The 20227-nt window shown below is 24.1% G+C and overlaps 1 protein-coding gene across 3 annotated transcripts; it reads left to right on the plus strand.

Moving 5' to 3' along the window:
- Positions 1-721: 721 nt before the first annotated feature.
- Positions 722-13762, plus strand: LOC145832692 (organic cation/carnitine transporter 2-like). Of its 3 annotated transcripts, none has more exons than XR_014369751.1 (11): positions 722-1030; positions 3993-4081; positions 4730-4833; positions 7317-7471; positions 8235-8403; positions 9156-9312; positions 9493-9722; positions 10049-10263; positions 11803-12005; positions 12697-12832; positions 13301-13762. XR_014369751.1 is itself a non-coding variant. In XM_082940037.1 (11 exons), the coding sequence occupies exons 1-11, from the start codon at positions 736-738 to the stop codon at positions 13386-13388; spliced, it is 1821 nt and encodes a 606-aa protein (XP_082796163.1). In that variant the 5' UTR covers positions 722-735; the 3' UTR covers positions 13389-13762. The 3 variants fall into 3 exon arrangements, 2 of the variants coding, with proteins under 2 accessions (XP_082796163.1, XP_082796224.1); XM_082940037.1 differs by having other exon boundaries at positions 11803-11985; XM_082940098.1 differs by having other exon boundaries at positions 3996-4081; positions 11803-11985.
- Positions 13763-20227: the final 6465 nt, after the last annotated feature.

A 20227-nucleotide genomic window follows, 5' to 3' on the forward strand; every position in this document is an offset into this window, starting at 1 on the left:
TTGTTTGTTTTTGAGAAGTTTTAGCATTTAAATAAAATATAAAGTATATACAAACGGAAACAAAAACTAAAATGAAAAGCATCAGTTAATACTTAAGTAAAATTACTTAAATAAAAACGATTTTAAGCGTATTTATAGTTTTTATTTAATAGAATTTATTACTTATTGTTTATTGAACGACAAAAAATAAGCGCTCAAAAAAGTGGTCGAAGAACCTGATGTACGAAAAAACTTTTCGGATATCGAGTCATACATCTTGTTTAATGTCAAGTTGTCAAAAGTTGCATTTTGTCTTTTTACTTTTATAAAGTTTTCATACGTCTGAATATTCTAACAACTATAGTTCTCAACTTGAAACGTTTTAAGGTGACAAATGTGCCAGGCCTAACTTTTTCGTAATTGCCTATTTGGCGAAACATTTTTTTACAATATATACTCAGAAAAACTAAATCCGTTATTATATTCTGAACTACACTATGAATATGTAGCATAAAACACTACCATCTTTTTAAAATAAATACAACAACAAATGAGTTTAAATGATATGGAGTAAGTTAAATATATTGGTAATAAGTTCAAGCATAACTATTATAAGTAAAATCAAAGCTAATCGATTTTAAATAAATAAAGAAGAACCTAAATCTAAATTAACATTTTGTTTAAGTACTCTCTATTTGTTGTTAAACAGCATGTGCTGTAATTAAATTTTTTTTTAGATATTTAATAATAACAATAATGAAAGAAACAGAAGCTATAAACAAACTTATTCAGCGCAAAGGAAAATTTCAAAATAAGTTGGCGTTTGCCCTTATTGCAATGGCAATACCTAACGGAGCACAGCTTCTTATTGGAGTTTTTATAACTTACTTACCAAATCACAGCTGTAATATCCCCGAAGAATTTATGGTAAATCAAGCTTATGAAAGTGGACAAAACCTTACTTTGAAAATAAATAACAATACTATCAAAAATGTTGAAGTCGGAAAGTGTTCTATTTCGTATATAAACACTGGTTCGGAAATTTCTGAAGGTTGTTAGTTCATTTTTTCACTATTTTTTAAAATTTGCTAAGTGTAAAAGTTTTTTTACGGTGTTAGTCAGTTGGTATTAAGTTCACGTACTTTTTTTGATTTTATATAAATTAAATTAATATCTTTTTGAATATCGAACTATCACAGCATTTGTTTTTAATTGTAGCAAATTTGATACTAATCAAAAGGCATAACTCTAATAAAATAAAATGTTTTGGTTTTAAACAAAACTTTACTCTGCAAAACCTTTTTTTACTTGACAAAGAAAAATAGTGATTACAGTAAAATACTTACATACGTAAAGCAATTCTTTTGCTTCTTTTTTAGGAATATTTTAAGTTTTACTTTGGTATAAAATCACGATAATCAGGTATATGAAAAATCAGTGTTTGCACTATTTATAAACTCCTAACTTTGACACTTATTGCTTGTTATTTTTTCAGCTAAATGATATATTTTTGAATAATTTTTAAGGATCATATTTGTTTTTAAAAGTTCAAAAACTCAATTTAAAAAAACTGTTTTTATTTGAGCACGGTCTATTTAGAAAACAGGAAACCATGACATTTTTTATTTAACAAAAATATTCTCTATTTTTAAAATAAATGTAGTTTTATTTAAATATAAAGGTTATTTAAAAGAAAAAAAAGTTATAGCTTTAACTATCACAAAAATATAAGAGTAGGTAATTGGGAATTAAATAAAAAAGTAGTAATTGTTTCTCTGATACTCAGTCATTGTACCAAAGTCCACAAAAATAAGTAGTAATGTATTTAGCGTCTGACACGTAAAGTTGCATTTATTTGAAGTATTGTTAGTCTAATAGTTATAATTTCTTTCATTTATTACACTCTTAATGTCATGCATCTATTCTTAACAAATTAAATGCAAAAAACTAAGGTGTTAGAGCCCAAAAAACTAAAACAAACTAAACTGTTGTGATACGTTTATCAAAAAATAATAATTGCTATACTGTTAAGCTTCATTTTTAGATATTTTTTAATTTTCTATTTTAAATTTCACAAACTATAGCTTACTTTATTAACTTTTATATTTTTTTAAATTATTTACATGGTTAAATAAACTACAACATTCTGTTGTGCTTTAAAATGTAGTTTTTTATTTACCTACGTAAAAACAATTTATAGTATTATACTACTACAAGCTTCATTTTTGTTAAGACTATAAAATCAAACCTTAACCTAAGTTAAAGTAATTAGTTCTTGTTATACTTAATTTGACTGTGTATAAAATAATATAAAAGTAAAATACAAAAAACTGAATGCATTGGTACTGCCTTATGCTGTTTCAATAGCTATCATTTTATCGATTGATTTCCTGACAACCTCATAAAAACTAGAGCAGAATTTGTTTGCTTTTTTATATTTACAGTCAAAATTTTAACTAAACCCAAGAATATTTTAGTTAATTCGTATTAACTTACGAATTTATCATTTATTAAAGAAAAATATAGACTTAACTCCGTACGAAAGTTTTTTTACAGTTTATTCTAATCTTTTAATTCTTATTTAAATTTTCACTTTGCTAAGATAATCATTTAGTTATTTAATTGTAGTACATTAACAAATTAAAAGCTTTTATGTTACAAATATAACGAAGTGTTAATTTTCTAAACTCAAGATTCCGTCAAACTAAAACCATAAGCTAAAATGGTTTTACTCAAATTACCTAGTAACGTTTACAAAACATGTTGAGAATGATAGTTTTTTATAAGTTTAAAGTTAGTAAAGCGTATTAATTTATTTATAACAGAAAAATTCTTAGCTATAACTTGTTAAACATTTCATAACAAGTAAGAGTTATTAAGTTTTTTAAAGAACAACTTTTATCCATCAATATTTTTACAATTTGAGCAAGGTTTTTTTAATGCATACATTTAATTTTTAGTATTTTAAAAATATTATAAATGTGTTATTTAGTTCTTCTTGTGTAATAAATTAAATGTTTGTTTCATTATTTACTAATTTTTGCAAATGAACTCCTTTTTTATGGTATTATGTTTAGTATAAAAAAAATTTAAGCCTATATTTCTTAAAATAAGATATCTAATTTTTAAAGGCATAGTTTTCTAATAAAAATAATTGTAGAAAAATTAACAATTGCTTAAAGTTTTGTTTGTTTACTTATTTTTAACCTAAATGTTTTTTTAGATACTTTTATTTATAGTTTTGGTAAAGTTAATAATGATTTCGTTTTTAAAAAATTTTCTTGTAAAAGTTACTGCTTTTTTTGTTTTAAAATTATGAAGTATTAAGTTTTATAAATTATTTAACACTTTTACTAATAATTTCAATTTTTTTTTAATTTTTATGAATTTAATTAAGATAAAGGTTTTGATAATATCTTTTGTTAGTTTTGATGAAAATTAAAACAGTCTTAAAAATAGGAAGTTTTCGATTTTTATACTGATATAGTTAGTATTTTTGGAACTGGTTTGATTACACTTACTGAAGTTGTACTTTTCAAAAATATCTTAAAAAGAAAGTATTTTTTCATTCAAATGTTTTTATTTAAGAATATTTGAAATAACTGTTGCTGTCGAACTTAATAACATATAAAAACATATAAAGTTGTGTTTTCTCAGTAAATACAATTGAACTTAATACAAGTTCTTTTTACTTGATGAATTAAACTTAGTTTAAACAATAATTAAAAACTTTGACTCGCATACATTTTTTGTTTGGAAATGTTTAAGTGGTTATGTTTTCTGGTTTAAAAATTATTTTATTGAAAAAATATCACTATTGTCTGAGAGTCTACTTTATAGACACGAAACATTTCAATGTACTTTAAAGATTACCAGTGAACAATTAAAAGTAGTTGATTATCAAAGGTTGTATTTGTTTTGTATATACCATAAAAGTGAAAAGTTGCATTGTTATACTTTATATATTCAAACATGTAAAAAATTATGATAATCGTTAGTTGTAATTCTTATAGTAGCAGATGAAGGTCAGGTGCTGCCCTCTTGTGTTCACGGGTGGCAGTACAACGTAGACACTGAAGATGTCGTTAGTGCAGCCATGGAGGTATTCTAAATTGTAAAAAAAGTCCTTTATGTTGATAATTATACGTAATTACTAGGCGTACAACCAATTAGCAATTAATATAAGACAAAAAGCTTTAATAAGTTAAAAAAGCTTTTTACTTTCCATCAAATGTTGGATAAAAATTCAAGTTATTTCACGCCAAGTATAAAAATGCCCCTGTTATTATGAACTTAGTTAACATTTTTAAACATTGTACAAAACCATACTTTGATTAATCTTATGTTTACTTTATTTACTTACTGAGATGTTTTATAAATTATAAGCAAAGTATTCAAAAACTAAAATGTTTACAACTTACTTTTAATAAGTCTAAAAGACTTTTTGTTGAAATTGTAGGAAAATTTCTTGTTGATAATTTTGTATATGTTTTGAAATTTTATTGCAACCTAAGTTAATAAATGTGCAATTGAGTCTATTGAAACTAGTTTTAAATACTGATACTTCTATTAAGTTTAAGTTAAACACAAAATTCCGTTTAAATTAAGCTTATCATTTTTTATTTACTTAGAGCTTTTAAGTTTTAAGTTTAAATCAGTACTTTAAAAGTCCGTCAGAAAACAATAGTCAAAAAAACTTTTATTAAAGTCATGTTTTTATTTATTTATTGATTACCTTTTTATTTTACAGTTTAACTGGGTATGTTCCAGAGAATGGATGGGTCCATTTCTATTTTCTTGTCAAATGTTTGGTATTATGATTGGTTCTCTTGTTTCAACAGCTATTCCTGACAGGTTAACTTGGTTGTCATTTTATTATTTAAATTGTTTTTTTTGTTTAACTCATATGTAAAGCATTTGTAAAATATATTTATTTTAACTTATACTCGTGTCGTCTAAATATTATACTAACTTCATATGTTAACTTATAAAAACATTGTTAGTGCTTGATGGTTTACTAGTGTCCTTTCAGAAAACTTTGTTTCACAAGATTAGTGTCATTAATTATTAAAGTATGTCCTTATTGGTTTTTAAACAAATACTGAAGATAGATTTCTTTTTATCCGGATCTGTATCTGTCCCGATCTTAGTTAGGATGAGACTGAAACCAGATTTACTTTGAAGTAAAGACCCAGCCGGACTCGATAGATCACTGGTTTTTAATAATACTTTTTAACTATGTTCTTTATGCAGTAGCTTTTCCATGTTCTTTTAACTGTTCTACTTAAATCCTAAGTTATAATATGTTGCTTTGAACCAAATGTTTTGTTTTTCGCTAAAAAAAGTGTTGTATACAATGGTAATATTTAGTTTGGTTAGCTTTAGGTTTAGTTTTATAAGTTAATAATTTTAATTAATACTATTATAACATAGTTTTAATGTTAGTTAGTAACAAATACGGATACATTGAATTTACCTTTTAAAATTTACATGCATTGACTTGAAACAATAAAAAAGCCACGATATTTCTGACTTGTTGAATTTATATATAAAAAATACTTAATTTTTAATTAACAAGTTATGAATGTAACAAAAAAAAATAAACAAGACTTATACATCTATTAATGCAAAATATTTATTTTTCAAATTAGTTACACAAAACTACTTCTGCTTGGCTAAATTATTTATTTTTATTCCTTTTTTAAATTAAAACTTACCTATCTTTAAAATTTATTTATAATTTTTGTCCGAAATATAATCATCTTATCACTGACTAAAGTCAGATGAAAAGTTTATTATTTTAACCACAGGCTCATTTAAAACAAATGTCCAGGAAAAAATAATTCATTAATTTATAAAACAAACTTATAAAGCTTTAACATAATAAACTAATTTAAAACTTGGTTTTTTTCTTTTGTAAAATTTTCTTGTTAAATTTTTGAAACTGCGTACTAATTTTTTAGAGTATTAATTTTTTTTAAATATAAAACAACGATAAACAGTGTTTTAATTGTTTTAAAATTTACAGAATTTTTTTTGTAAACAGTAAACTACAGAATTTTATTAAAAAAATATTTTTTGAGGCACCGCAATTTTGTAAATATAAATTTTGGAAAAATAAATTTTAGACCCAACATTCCTCAGCTAAACTATAATAAACTATTAATGAAACTAGCAAGAGAATTTTTTCACGTCAAACAATACTATAAAACTAAGTAAACATTCTTCTTAATATCAGACTCTTAAAACTTTTTAGACAAATCAAACGAAATGGACCGTTTCTTTTTAAGTGTACTTTATTCTAAAACTTTTTTTATCTTTAATTTTTTTTTTGTAAAATATTTTAACTGGTGATATTTAAAAAGAAATTTAGTAATTACAAGATCCTGTTTCCATCAAAAAACATTCTTAATATTGTAATTCGTGAAAAAAATCGTTTTTTGTTTAAATTTTGTTTGTTCAAATGACTTAAGTCTTGTTTGCAGACGTTATAAAATGTGTGTTATGATGAGTTAAATGTATAATGGTACTTTATAATTTATAATAAATAATTTTAATACTTTTATACTTATTATAAGTAATAAAAAAAATTTCAGTAAAATATTAGGATGCATTTTATTTCTAAGATACGTAGGTAATAAATTTTTTAAAATCTTAAAACAGATCTTACTAAAGCTTACTTTATAAAGTAGCACAAACAAAATTATTTTACAATTTTTTCTTCAATTATTTAAGCCATAAACTACATAACTTTAGAATTGAATAAAATTTTAGTACTAGAAATTATAGCCTTAATTTTGACATAAGTTTTACCTTTTTTTTAAATACTCGACTGTTTTATCTGATTTAAAGTCGGTTTAGTTTTCTAAAAAAAAAATACATTTGTATAAAAGTCTTTGGTTATTTTATCATATTTTGAATAGTTCTGACTTTTGTTAGAAAAAAATGTGCACAGTTTTCCGCTTTTAAAAACTTTTAAATCAAGATATACAACTCTAATACAAAATAAAAAACTGAACATCTGCGAAACTTCATCTTTATAAGTTACATATAAAACTAATATGAATACTTCAATGTATAGTTTTACTTAAATTTAATTAATAATACAAAAAATACTTTATTTGTAATTTTGTATTTCTATTTACATAGTAAAGTATTGTTGTATTTTTTTGTGGTAAAAGTATTTAAGTAACTAATGTAAACATTAATAAAAGTCTAAGTTATTCAAAATTATAACACATCATTAAAGTATTTCAGCCATATAACAACAAAATATATTATATAACTTTATAAAGCGTGTTTTTGTCAGTATAACTTTAAATGAATGTGTTTTTTAGATTTGGAAGAAAATGGCCCTACATAATTGCAAATGTGTTGAAAAACTTCACATTCACAGCAGCTGCATTTTCACCAAACAGTGTTTTTCTTTTTATATTCATGATTTTGTACGGAGTTATGGTGATCGCTACTGCTATGATCGGTGTAATAATTGGTAAAAAACTGTTTTAAATATAAAAAACTTTAATGAAGATTTTTCTTAATAATTGACTTAAATTTTGGACATGTTAAAAAATAGCTTAGTTTTTTGTGAAAAATATGTATTTAAGTTCATGATAACATTAAACCCAAAAATATAAATCAATTCTTAAAAAAATATGTATGTATATAGATTATTGAACTACAAAAATACGCTCAAAATGTTTGGTCCTAGGACCTGGTGCACGAAAAAAACCTTTCGGTTATCGAGTCGCACACCACGGATACCTTTTAATTTCTTGTCTATTAAATCATGTTTTCTTAATAAACAAACTTTTATTAAAAACGCGTATATTGTTGATTTTTTATTACTAAAGATCTAAATTTTTAAATGATAAAAAAACTATGTGTAATAGCTCGTAAGAAACTTTATAAGCATGTGGTACGACTCGATAACCGAAAGGTTCCTTTGTACACCAGGTCCTTAGACCGAACTTTTTGAGCGCTTTTTTTATCGTTCAATAAACAATAATAATATTTAAGACTTTTTTTACTCATCTAAAGTCTCATTATCTAGTGTTTACTATGTTTTTAGGTTGAAATTTACTTGATATCTAACGTTCTCTACTTAAGAACTTAAATGTTGGTTTAGTTTTTTTTTAAAGAAAGTAACAGTTAAAAAAAAGTTTAAACTTTATGGTTTCTAATTCTATTTTAATAAATGGAAGTATTTCTAAAAGACATTTTTTAATACAACCTAAGAGATTATGTTTAATTAGGAACTGAATGCTTGCAAGAAGAATTACGACACCTGGTGTCAATGGCACAGCTGGGCATGTATGCAGCTGGGTACATGTACCTCCCAGGTCTCGCATATCTCATGCCTAATTGGAGACACTTGACTTTTGTAACTGGATGCATTGGAATTTTTTCTCTTTTTCTTGTGTAGTAAGTTTTGATACTTGACAAGACTCGTTATCATTTATGCACCTAGATATATTTTCTTTTTATTTTGTTTTAAATATTTTAATAATTTTAGACATTTTGTATTAAGTCGTTAGCTTTGAGAAATTTTTATGTATACTAGACCACCATTTAGACCAAAGATTAATTTTTTTTAGTAAACTGAAAAGTTTTGAATATCTTAACTTTATTTATCTATTTTTAATTATAATATTACTTATATTATAGTTTGCCTTTAAAACTAGTATAATAAATACTTGAAACTAGAAATTAAGTTTAAAGTGAATTTTATGTCAATTTAACCCTATTAAAATTTTTTAACTTTACAAAAGCAATAGACTGCATTGTATGACCATCAGCAAAAGTACATAAGTGGCTATTGAGGGTCGTACGAGGCAGTTTATTCCATTTTGTATTTTAGCAAAAACATATCAGCTTTCCTAAAGAAAGCCACAACATTGCTATTAGCCAACTTTACAATAAGAATGTTTTAAACAATTACAAAACACTAACTTCAAAACTGATGTAAAAGTTTTACAATTTTTAAATTAAAACAATAATTAGCACTTTGATTAGTAAAAACTTACAAATTTAATACTTTGTTATCACTGTGCCTAATCAAAAATGCTGTTAATAGTAATCATTAAGCAACAATAACGAACACATGAGTTTTTATTTATGTTCTTCAGTTAGTGTTTTAAAACTTATAAATTATTATAAAAACGTAATTTTGACAGTTACTTAGTTGAATCTCCACGGTGGTTGTTTTTAAAAGGGAAAAAAGAAGAAGCAATGAAAGTTTTAATGTATATTGCCAAGGAAAACCAGCTTGATAAGGATGAGTACGAAGAAATTTTTCAAAACTTTGAGTCTATCGAAACTATTAATAACGAAGTATTTTTTACTAATTTATACATTGTTTTAGTTCTCTTATATGACTTATCTCTCAAGTTACTGTTTCATTTTTAGAAAAGCAACTAGGTGTATCTAGATAAACAATCACGTTAAAATTTAATTAAGTTAAAAAACAAACACTTTTTATTCACGGTATCTAAGTTTCTTACTTTTAAACAGACTTGTGAATCCAAAAATGTTGAAAGCAAGCTTTTAAATGATAATAACAATAATGTGATCGAAAAACAAGAGTTCAAATTAGAAGTAGAAAATTCAAAAATGTTAGATAGTGATGAAAAACTTCAAGTTGTTGAAAAAACTGAAAAAATAACTAGGGAAAATCTTGGATATTTAGATCTTTTTAAGAAAAGCTGTCTTCGTTATCGATTTTTAGTCTGTTGTTTTTCATGGTAAGTATTACATTTTTACGATTAGTGTCGAATATACTGAATTTATGATACTTTAAATTCAGAGATAAAGGTCTAAAATATTCCTTTTTTTTCTTTCATATACTTATAACTAATTCACTTTAACGAATTGTTCAATTTATTTTTTAAATTAAAACAAGTAAAACTAAATAAATCAAAAGGTAAATGTATGATTCGATATGCTTAAAGTTGTTTTTTTATTTTATTTAACACTGCACAATTTATGTCGAACTACAAATTGTATTGTAACTTTACGAATCCGATTTTGCACAAGTTTAGTTTATCTCAAAATAGATACTAAATTATAGGTTTGCTGTCAACTTAGGTTACTACGGTACTACGTTTAGTACAAATGAGTTAGGAAAGAACCGTTACATAAACAGTTTTTTAATGGGTATAGCAGAAGTTCCTGGAATAGCTTTATGTGTTTACTTATTGAATAAAGTTGGAGGAAGAAAATCACTAATATTTTTTAGTGGAACATCATCAATTTTCTTACTTGGAGTTGCTCTTTTTCAATCGTGTTAGTTTGACAGCTTTCTCAGCTTTTACGAAATCTTTTCTAAGTTTGCTAAAAACTATCAAGTTCAAAAAAAAATAATTTAAATTTTACCTGGGCAGAGCATGTTTTGTTAAATATTATATATTCTAAAAAAATCAAATGTCTGTTATATGTTTTAATGACAAAAGATTTTGAACGTCGTAAACTTAATAAGTTAGGTATTTTGAAAATTGTTGTTTTCATAATCCAATGAACTTGTTCGTTTAAACTTAGTATAAATGAAAATTGTTAGTGATTACTTTTTTTAATTTTTTTGTCTTTTAGTCATAATTTTTAAATATGTATAGTATACTAAAGTATAAGTATACTGAAGGTTATCAATGTTTAGTTTTTAATATATAAAAATAAACTTTAAGTTTTATGAAAAAATTTCGTTGAAAAAGATTTACTATAAGCGACTTATAAGTTTAGTTAGGAAATACTACAAATACTGTTTTTTTTTTCTTTACCAGCTCTTTGATAATTAAAAACAAAATTAAAGAAATAAAGGTATTAATTAAACACTTTTAGTGCAAGCGATAATCTAGTTTAAACGGTTTAACAGGCTTTTTTTTTTTTAATAACGTACATAGATAATATTACATAATTTTTAAAAACTTTATTTGTTTTGTCTGAGTATAGGTAATGAATCGTAGTATTGTCTAACTAAGTAAGGTAGGTCTTGTACCTAAACTAATGAAGTTAAAAATTATACCTATAGATATAAAAACAAGTATTTTAAGCACAAGTAGTTTATTAATCTAACAACACTTTGCTGCCAACTCCGTAGAGCTGTTCATGTACTATTGGTAGCAAAAAGTTGTTAATGCAACAAATTGTTTGCGGGTAGAAATATTTTGTTTTTATGTCTATAGAAGTATTTTTGATTTCTTTGATTTAAAAATTTACTTTAAGTTTTATTGGTAAATCTGTTAAACTTTTAAACTAGAAATAAAGTACATTAAAGTCAAACAAGTTTTGTCAAGGTATTTTTCGTAGGTATTTTTTGCTATTAAATATAATAAAGAAATCCCTTCAAATCGCCACGCACCAACTGACATAACATATGTTGAAAAATATTTTCAATCACTTATTTCTAGTTATAGGCCCACTTTCAAAAGCCCGTTGAAAGCTTCTTCTTTTTTCGGAAACACTTAATCAAACTAACGACGTTCGCTGCCGACTCCGTAGAGATGTATATAGCTTATGGGCAAGGAAACTTTATTAAATTAATAATAAATTAAAAGAAAAATTTTTTTTTTTTTTCCGAAGGGCTTTTCTTGGTTGGAACCTTAGAGTTTAAGGCCCTATTACGTTGCCCCTGACGATTCTAAAGTCATTGTACAATTTGATAAACAAGACAGCAAAATATTAAATTCAAAGTATTTTAAACTTCTAAAATTTAATTAAAACATTTGTTTTGTTGAGACTTAAATATAAACTATATGCATTTAACGGGCCAATACTTTAAACTTTGAATAAGAAGCATAAAACTAAATTTTGATTAAAAAGTTTAAACAGTTTCTCAGCTGTGTACATTAATTTGTGCGATGATAGCAAAAATGCTACTTAGTGGATCATTCAACGTCAACTATGCTTATACTGGAGAAGTTTTCCCGACACTAATAAGAAATCAAGCTTATGGAAGCTGCTCTTTCGTATCCAGAATTGCAGCAGTTTTGACTCCATTTTTAATCCACATAGGTATGCTATGTATATATTGGGTAGGTAATAAAGTTATTTTATAGCTTACTAGCTTTACTAGCACACTTTAAATTTCTTACCTGTAGTAAAGTTTTTATAGTTTTATAAAACTAATATTGATATTACTAGTTCTAATACGTAGTACATGAATTTAGTTTGCTTTTTGTCTAACTAGACTGTGTTGAGCACACTACTTAGTTAAAGATTAAAATTTAAACAGTTTAATGCAATATTCATTTAATTAACTTACGGTTCTCCCTAAAATAAATATAATCAATACTCCTTGTAAAATAAGTTTTATTAATTAAAACAACTGGATAGTTTTAAATTTGCATTTAGAATTATTATTTATGAAGCAATAAGGAATAAAATAATAAGCGAACTAAAATAAAGTTTTACGCTCGTGATATAAAATTATCAACATTGTAAATAAAAATTTAAAAAAAAGTTTGATAAAAAACTCTAATTTAAAAAAAACTGTTTACCACATACAATTAAATGTATTTACATTTTTGTACTTCATTATAGGCTGTTGGAATTATTATTAAATTAAAATACAAAATAAATTACCTAAGTTCATCATTCACTTAGTAAAATATTTAACAACTTTTTGTTTATTTTCAATTCTTTTAAATTTAATGTTTTTGATCTTTTAAACATAAAAAAAACTATAACCTTGCAATCTATAAAACAAGTAACTATAAATTTCAGGCAAAAAGTATTCTATGTCAATACCATATACAGTGATGAGTCTCGTTGGGATGCTTTGTGTGATGACTTTTTTTAAGATGCCGGATACTAAAGGAAAACCAATTCCAGACACCATGGCTGATATTATGCAACAAGAGTTAGTTTTTAAAACTTCTGTGTTTAAATTGAAAACTTTTTCTTGTAAGTTTTACTTTTTTCTAAATTTTGTAAACTTTATGTATCAAAAAACATCCGTTTTACTCGAAAATTCCTAGTATTTAATGTAAATACAAATTAAGCATTTTTATGCTTTTTTAAACTGAAGTTAAACAACATAACCCATTTAAGATTTAAATTTATGTATCTATAATTTCAAAATACTAATGATGTAATAACAATTGGTGGCTTATTTCTTCGTTTTTTTTTTGCTTTTACTTGTTAAGAAGCTTTTAAAGTTACATAACTAGGGCTTAACTAAGATAAAAAGCTTCAATTTTCTTTTAATAACGATATAAACCTTAGAAAACAAGTTCTATACGGTTGAAAAAAATTAAACTTGTTAATTCAACAAAAATATAAACAAAAGCTTGTCATTGCTTTTGGTGATAACTAAAACATTTAACAGACGAGAAATTAGATGTAGAAAACTTATTAGCTTCACCTGTCGGAAAAAAAGAGATGAAAGTTGTGAATCTGTGACATATGAAGTTTAATAACTTACAGCTTAGCTAGCTTGCACTGTTCATAGATAGATATTTACCATAAACTCAAAAACATACTACCTATTTTAGTATGAACTACTACCATATTTCTTATCTATAAAGATTTAAACAATTGTTTTTAATGTTTTGTTTTTTAACTTAACTTTGGATATCGTAATTGTTATATTCAAGAAGATGTTAAAATAAAGGAATATAAAAATTTATACAACAAAAGCTTTTGCACAGTTTTATGTTTAATACAATGCCTGGTTTTATAATCAAACTTCGTTTTAAAACTTTTGTATGACTTCTTTTATTTGTTTTGTGGTGTTCGTAATTTTTTCGTAAAGTTACTTTTTTTTGAATAAATCGACATACTTTTCAACATAAAAGTAAACTAATTTATCCAAACACTTTTGAGTTAATAGTAAAAACTTCAAGTCTGAGTTAAGATAGATATTTTTCTTGTATTTTAAAGATGAACTAGTTAGAATTATATTTCTGGAATTAAAAAACCTCCAATGTTTTTGAAATACACAAATGAAGATAAATTATTATTTATAAAACGAAACTTAAACGCAGTTTTTGGTTACTCTTAAGGTTAAGTAGTTATTATTTATTTCCGTATGTCAATAATTTTAAACTGTTCCATATTTTTAAGTAAGAAAACATAACAAACAAATATGCTTCTTCACGCGTCTTTGTTTAAATTTATAAGTTTTAGCGATATGATACTAGAAACCAAGCATGTACTAAATAAAAACACAACTGAGATTAAGACAAAACTCTTCAAAATGAACTAATGTAATGATTTTTTTTTTCTTGGCAGAATCTTAAAGTTTAACTAATCTATTTCTCATTCAAACAATTTCCACCAAATCAATTTAGATTTAAGTTAGTACCCATCCGATTACTCACATTCAAATTGATTTTCTATTGATCAATAACCATTCGATATGTAAAATCTAAAAGAAATACTTTAATTTGTTATTAAAACCTAACCATTATTATATATAATAACCTTCTGACATCTTTAAACAATATAAATAACTAATTTTGTTTATCAAAGTATCAAACTACATTGAGGCATCAGTTAACCAAAAGCTACCGGGTTCAGTGTCAAGCTTACTTTAGTTTCAAGTAATTTGGACTAATTAGGGATATATTTTTATATACGGTATCTGAAAAAACCTAACTCCAAATAAACTCTTTATTTCGTTGTTCTTACTAAGTATATGTTTAACTTAGTCGCTTCAAACTAATACAATTTCTTCATTTTAAATATCAGTATTTAGTTTATATAATTTTGATTTCGTCATTAAAAATAAAAATGATTCAATTTAAGCGATTCAAATTAATCATCCATATGGTTCTTTTAATAACATTTTAATATTAACCGGTTAGTTAAAACTTAATGACATTTTAACTTTGTTTTTGTTATAACATTATACGTTAAAATAAAAAAGTTTAAGTTTGATATCAATATTATTATTTTATTTTTAATCAGTAAGTTTTAACCCTAAAACGATTTAATTTGGTTTGTTTGATCGTATTAACACTTTTCAAAGTTTACAAGTTTAAACCTGATTAAATTCAAGAAACTAGAAGCTATTTTTTATTATTTTCAATTGATGGTGCTCTGATTTTTATTAATTGTCTAAATTAAAAACTAGAAGATTATTTAGTTTTTATGCAGTCGTAATTAACAATTAGAATACTAAGTATTTGTTTCATTATTAAAAAATATATTATTATTTAAGACTAATAAAGCTCGCCTAAATAAGTTCTAGCTTTGATTTTAAATCAAATAACTTAAATTGTATGTATTCTAAACGTCGTAGCATTTTGAACTGTCGATTTTTATATTTTATAAATTTAGTTGCAGCGCAATCTATAATTGTCTTAAAACTTATGGAATTTAATAAAGAAAAAAAAATTCTATATCCAAGTATATCATAAAATTTTATAAGAAGTCTTTACTTTAAATGTAAATAAAAAAGTATCTAAGATGAAAATAATTAAGAAAAATAGTAAAAAAATTTATACCTGTGCGTGATCGAAACCTGATGAAAATCTGAATTTAAATTATTGATAATCAAACGGAACGCAATTGCGTTGTTTGAAAATTATTTGAAAAAAATAATGATCAGAAGCGAATATATTTAGAAAGCGAATATGAAAAAGTTCTAATAAGAATTCAAATAAACTGAAAATCTTATGATTCGGAAAAAAAACCATTAAAAAAATCGGATCGGATTTATACTTCTCATTTTGTATCAATATATTGTTCGAAATTCTGTTGATGTTTTCAAACTATTATACTTTATTGTATAAATACTAATAGGTGTTTTTAGTTTGTTAGTCTTTAAAATTTTCAATTATTTGCATTGCTTTAAAGTTTAAAACCTTTTATTATTATTTTAATGTCCTTTTAAACTGTTTCGTTATGTTTTAACGTTGAAAAGCATTAGAACAAAACAGTTACGCAGCAACTTTGTATATTTACTTTGTGACTTTAACTTACAGAAAGGCAAAGGAAGTGTGGTTATCTTAGTAAATATTGCATGAAAACTAAAATAAAAGGTGTAATATAATAATTTCTATGCTCACTGTTATGGTAAATAAAAAGATGTGGAGAAAGACCTTGCGGTCATGTTGTTTTAAATTAAGTTTAAAATAATTGACTAAAAGAGTAAAAAAAATCTACAAAAACATGTTTTGTTTTTATAGTTTCAACTTTTTATACTTCAAGTAATACCATAAAAGGCAAATAATACCATTAGACAATAAAAAATATATTGATAAAAGGAAGTCTTTACTAAAATTATTTTATTTGGAGGACCAAAAGTAAACTGTGTGCTCATATAAGCAAAGTTTTTATTAAGTTTTGTTTATATCGTTTTTAACTTACGATTAAAAGTGTTTTTAGTTTTTTATGTTGTAAATTACTTTAGACTGAACAAAAAAAAGCTCTCAATTTATGTAGATATAAGGAAACGAATTAGATTTTAATTTGAAGATTATTAAAGACAATAGTTTGTTTCACTCCTATTGTAGTTTATAAGAGATCTTTAGAATGAAAGTTTATTATAGATTACTATAGGAGTAGGAGTGAATCAAGGTTTTATGAATAAACTAGGGTTTTAGTTTTGCAAGTTATTAAAAGTATTACAATGTTTCACTCCTACTCCTAAAGTAATCTATAAGAGATCTTTTAACTAATAATCTCTTATAGATTATTGTAGGATATGTTTTTCTTATAATTTATTATAGGAGTTAGAGTGAAACATTCTATTGTTTTAAATAACCTGTAAAAATAAAACCTTAGTTTTTTAATTCATTTTCTATCATACTTTAAACGATTGTTGATGAACAGTTATAAATTAATATACTAACTGAATAGATTGAGAGCAAATGTTAATAATTTTCTGAATGTAATCTTTGTACAAAATTTTACATCTAGATGTGCACAATCTAAAGTACAAGTAAAACTAATAAAACCTTAAAAGTATTTAATAACTTCAAGTATAAACATATTAAAAACTATAACCATTATAAATAACAAAGAAGAATTCATGTTATAAAAATAAAAGAAATAAAACAAATATTTTATTTAATAAAAAACCTTAAATTTACTTATAAATTTAATAATAAAAGAACAAACATAATAAGTTTGGATTTTTTCAAATCTAAATGTGTTGTTTATTCTTGTATGTAGCATAATATGATAAAAAAAACAATTATTTGGTAGTTCAGTCAATAAAAAGTAGATCTCAAAATTTATAAAAGTTATGCATTTTATGGGTGTGTAAACAGTATATAAATAAAAAAGAAACATTGTGCAGATTATGGATTTAAAAAGCTTAAAGTGTTATTTTAAGAATACTCTCACTATTCATAAAAAATTCTGTACGTTGAAAAACACTGGTTTGTAAAAAGAGTTTACTGAGACAAACATAAATCCTAAAGTGCTTTTTTAGTTTTATACAGAAAACAATAAAACTTTCAGATGTATGACCAGTCCTAGTCAAGACACGACATTAAACTGTATCCAATTGGTGTACGACGCGATAATCGAAAGGTTTTTTTCACACCAGATCCTAGGAACAATTAATTTGAGTACTTTCTTTTGTTCAGTAAATGATATATGTGTTATGTACTTCAACCGACTTTCATTTGATATATTAAAACGAAGTAAAAGACAAATAAAGTTTTATAAAAAAATTAAACTGTAATGTTCAGAGATGGATGCATTTGTTAAGGTTTGTACTGAACATTTTATAAAGAATCTGAACTATGCAAAAAATTATAAAAGAGTAAAAGTAAAATTACTACATATTTTTTTTCAATTAATTAAATTTAATTTATCTAAAATATCATGATCAAAAGGTCTTTTTCCACACCAGTCCACTTTGAGCTTTCAAGTTTTTCTTTAACTTCTTTCATTTTAGTTTACATATATATCTAATGAAGTATTATATTTCTATTTGTAATTTTGTTAACTAAAGTCATTAAGTAAACATACAAAGTAAGGGTGTAACTGTTTCCTTTTTTTATAAATTTATAATGTTTTTGAACATTAAAGCAAAACAACTTAAAGAGGTATTAAATTAAAAATATTAAGTTTTAACCATTCAAATAAAAGCTTTTACAGATGAAAAAAAAGCAGTACAAAACAAATTTGACAATAAAGTAGCTTTGTTTAATTAAATATTCAGCATGAAAAACTTAAGTTGTTTTTCAATTGATTTTATTATTATGCGAATGTAGTTTTTTTTTTTTGATTATTCATATAGTTTAAATACTTTTATTTACTGTTTTGCTGTCTTGTTCTAATGTACGCATTTAATAAAAGTTAGTTGTAATATATTAGATTTGATCATATAACTGAGAGCTTTATTTTTATGATATAAAACTATAAAATACTTTTATTTCAAACTGAACTTTATGTACAAAACGTTTCAATTGAAAAATATTAGTAGTATTTCGGTATAGAGATTGATTTTGCTATCCTTTTCTACAAAATTTTCAAACAAATTAAGTTTTTTTAAGAACCCTTGAGCACATGCATGGGGCGATAACAAAGATTATAAAGATATTTATAAGATTGTATTTTAGATTTCAATTGCTTATATACTTATTTTGGTTTAAAAAGTTTCTAAAGTTATCTAAACTTAGTTATGCTTAAATTATGTGGTTTGAATGAAGATTATGTAGATTACTAAAAGCATTTTATAACTAAGATAGTTATTAACTTTATATAAATTTTAAGAATGTATTTAAGTTACACATTGTACACAGCTTGATTATGACATCATTTATTTTCGTACTCCGTAGATTTGCTCGTTAATGATAAAAGTTGGTTATGAATAGCAGACTTTAATGTAAAAATGATTATTGAGAAAAAGTATTTTTTATTTTTTATGTTTATCGAACTTATAAGATATTCTAAAGAGTTACAATGTTACCAATGCAAAGATGTTGTGAACATAGGGTCTTGTACAAATGAAATTACTTGTGATAGCAAAAACAATGAAGAATTTTGCATAACCTCAGTGCTTTATGGTAGGAATGTTAATTAATAATAAATTATAGTTAGAACAAAACAGGAAGTTTTTTATATTAACTAAAAGTATAACTAAACTTACTTTTTTTGTTTAAATCGATAATTTTTTTCTAGTTAAATATAAAGTGAATTATTGTGATTCAAATTTAATTAAATATAAATCTAAATTAAGTTATACTCAATTCAAAGTATTATAAAAACTTCTTGTTTTGCAGACTTATTTTTTAATTAAACTATTAAATAAAATATTATATTCCAATTTTATAAAATATACCTGACTTGAAAAAAAATAATTATTGAGTATATGTATTACAATTTTCAAATATTGAAAGCTGTTGTGATTTTTAATATATTAAGTTGCTTAAAATAAATGAAAGATAACGTAATTAGTTTAACTTATATAACAACACTTCACTATTTTTCACAAAAAAAAGCGTAAGTCAACTTTACTTTAAGAAAATAGTTTTCATTTGATTAATTCGTAAAAAACTCTATTTTTTGAATTACTAGTTTATTAGATAAATTAGTTTAAGCTCTTTTTACTTTTTGACTAACTATAATTAAAACTAAAAAAAACTACATTAAGTACTCTCTTTTTACCAATACTTTTTACTTGTTAAACTTATAAAACCAAGTTGTGTTATAAATAATCTTTATAATATAATGTAAGGTAAACTGATATGGATACTACAAAGTGTACGTAGATACTTTTTTAATACGAGATTACCCATATAACAATATTAGACTTAGAGACGTAATTTTTAGAAATTGCAAGCAGCTTGTTTTAATGGCATAATGTTTGAACTAATACTGATTCAAAAATAACACTACTTCTTTTATCATAAGTACTAATACCTTCTTAAGTTGTTTTATAATGTTTACTTAAGTATATCGAAAGTTACATAATATTTATGACGAAAATATAGAATAACTTACATGGAATTAGGTCACTAACAATCTTATTCTGAGTTACAAAATCAATAAAAAACTATTATTAACATTTGTATGTTTTTTCATACTAAAATTTAAAAATACCTATACATTATATAATATTTCATTAGAAAGTCAAAATACTCATTTCTTATGTTTAATGAGCTGTGAAAAGTATATGATTAAAAATCCTTAGTTATTAAAAAGTATTAACTACGCAGAAATATCAAATAAAGGGTGTGCAAATACTACACAATGTACTCCTACAGAAAATGAAGTTTTGTCAAGAACTGAGCCAATGTACAAGTGCTGCCAAACTAATCTTTGTAACAAAAACGTAATTTTATTTAACATT

The sequence above is a fragment of the Thalia democratica genome, chromosome 1 (genome assembly GCF_965202585.1).
Source record: "Thalia democratica chromosome 1, ktThaDemo2.hap1.1, whole genome shotgun sequence".
Taxonomy (NCBI): domain Eukaryota; kingdom Metazoa; phylum Chordata; class Thaliacea; order Salpida; family Salpidae; genus Thalia; species Thalia democratica.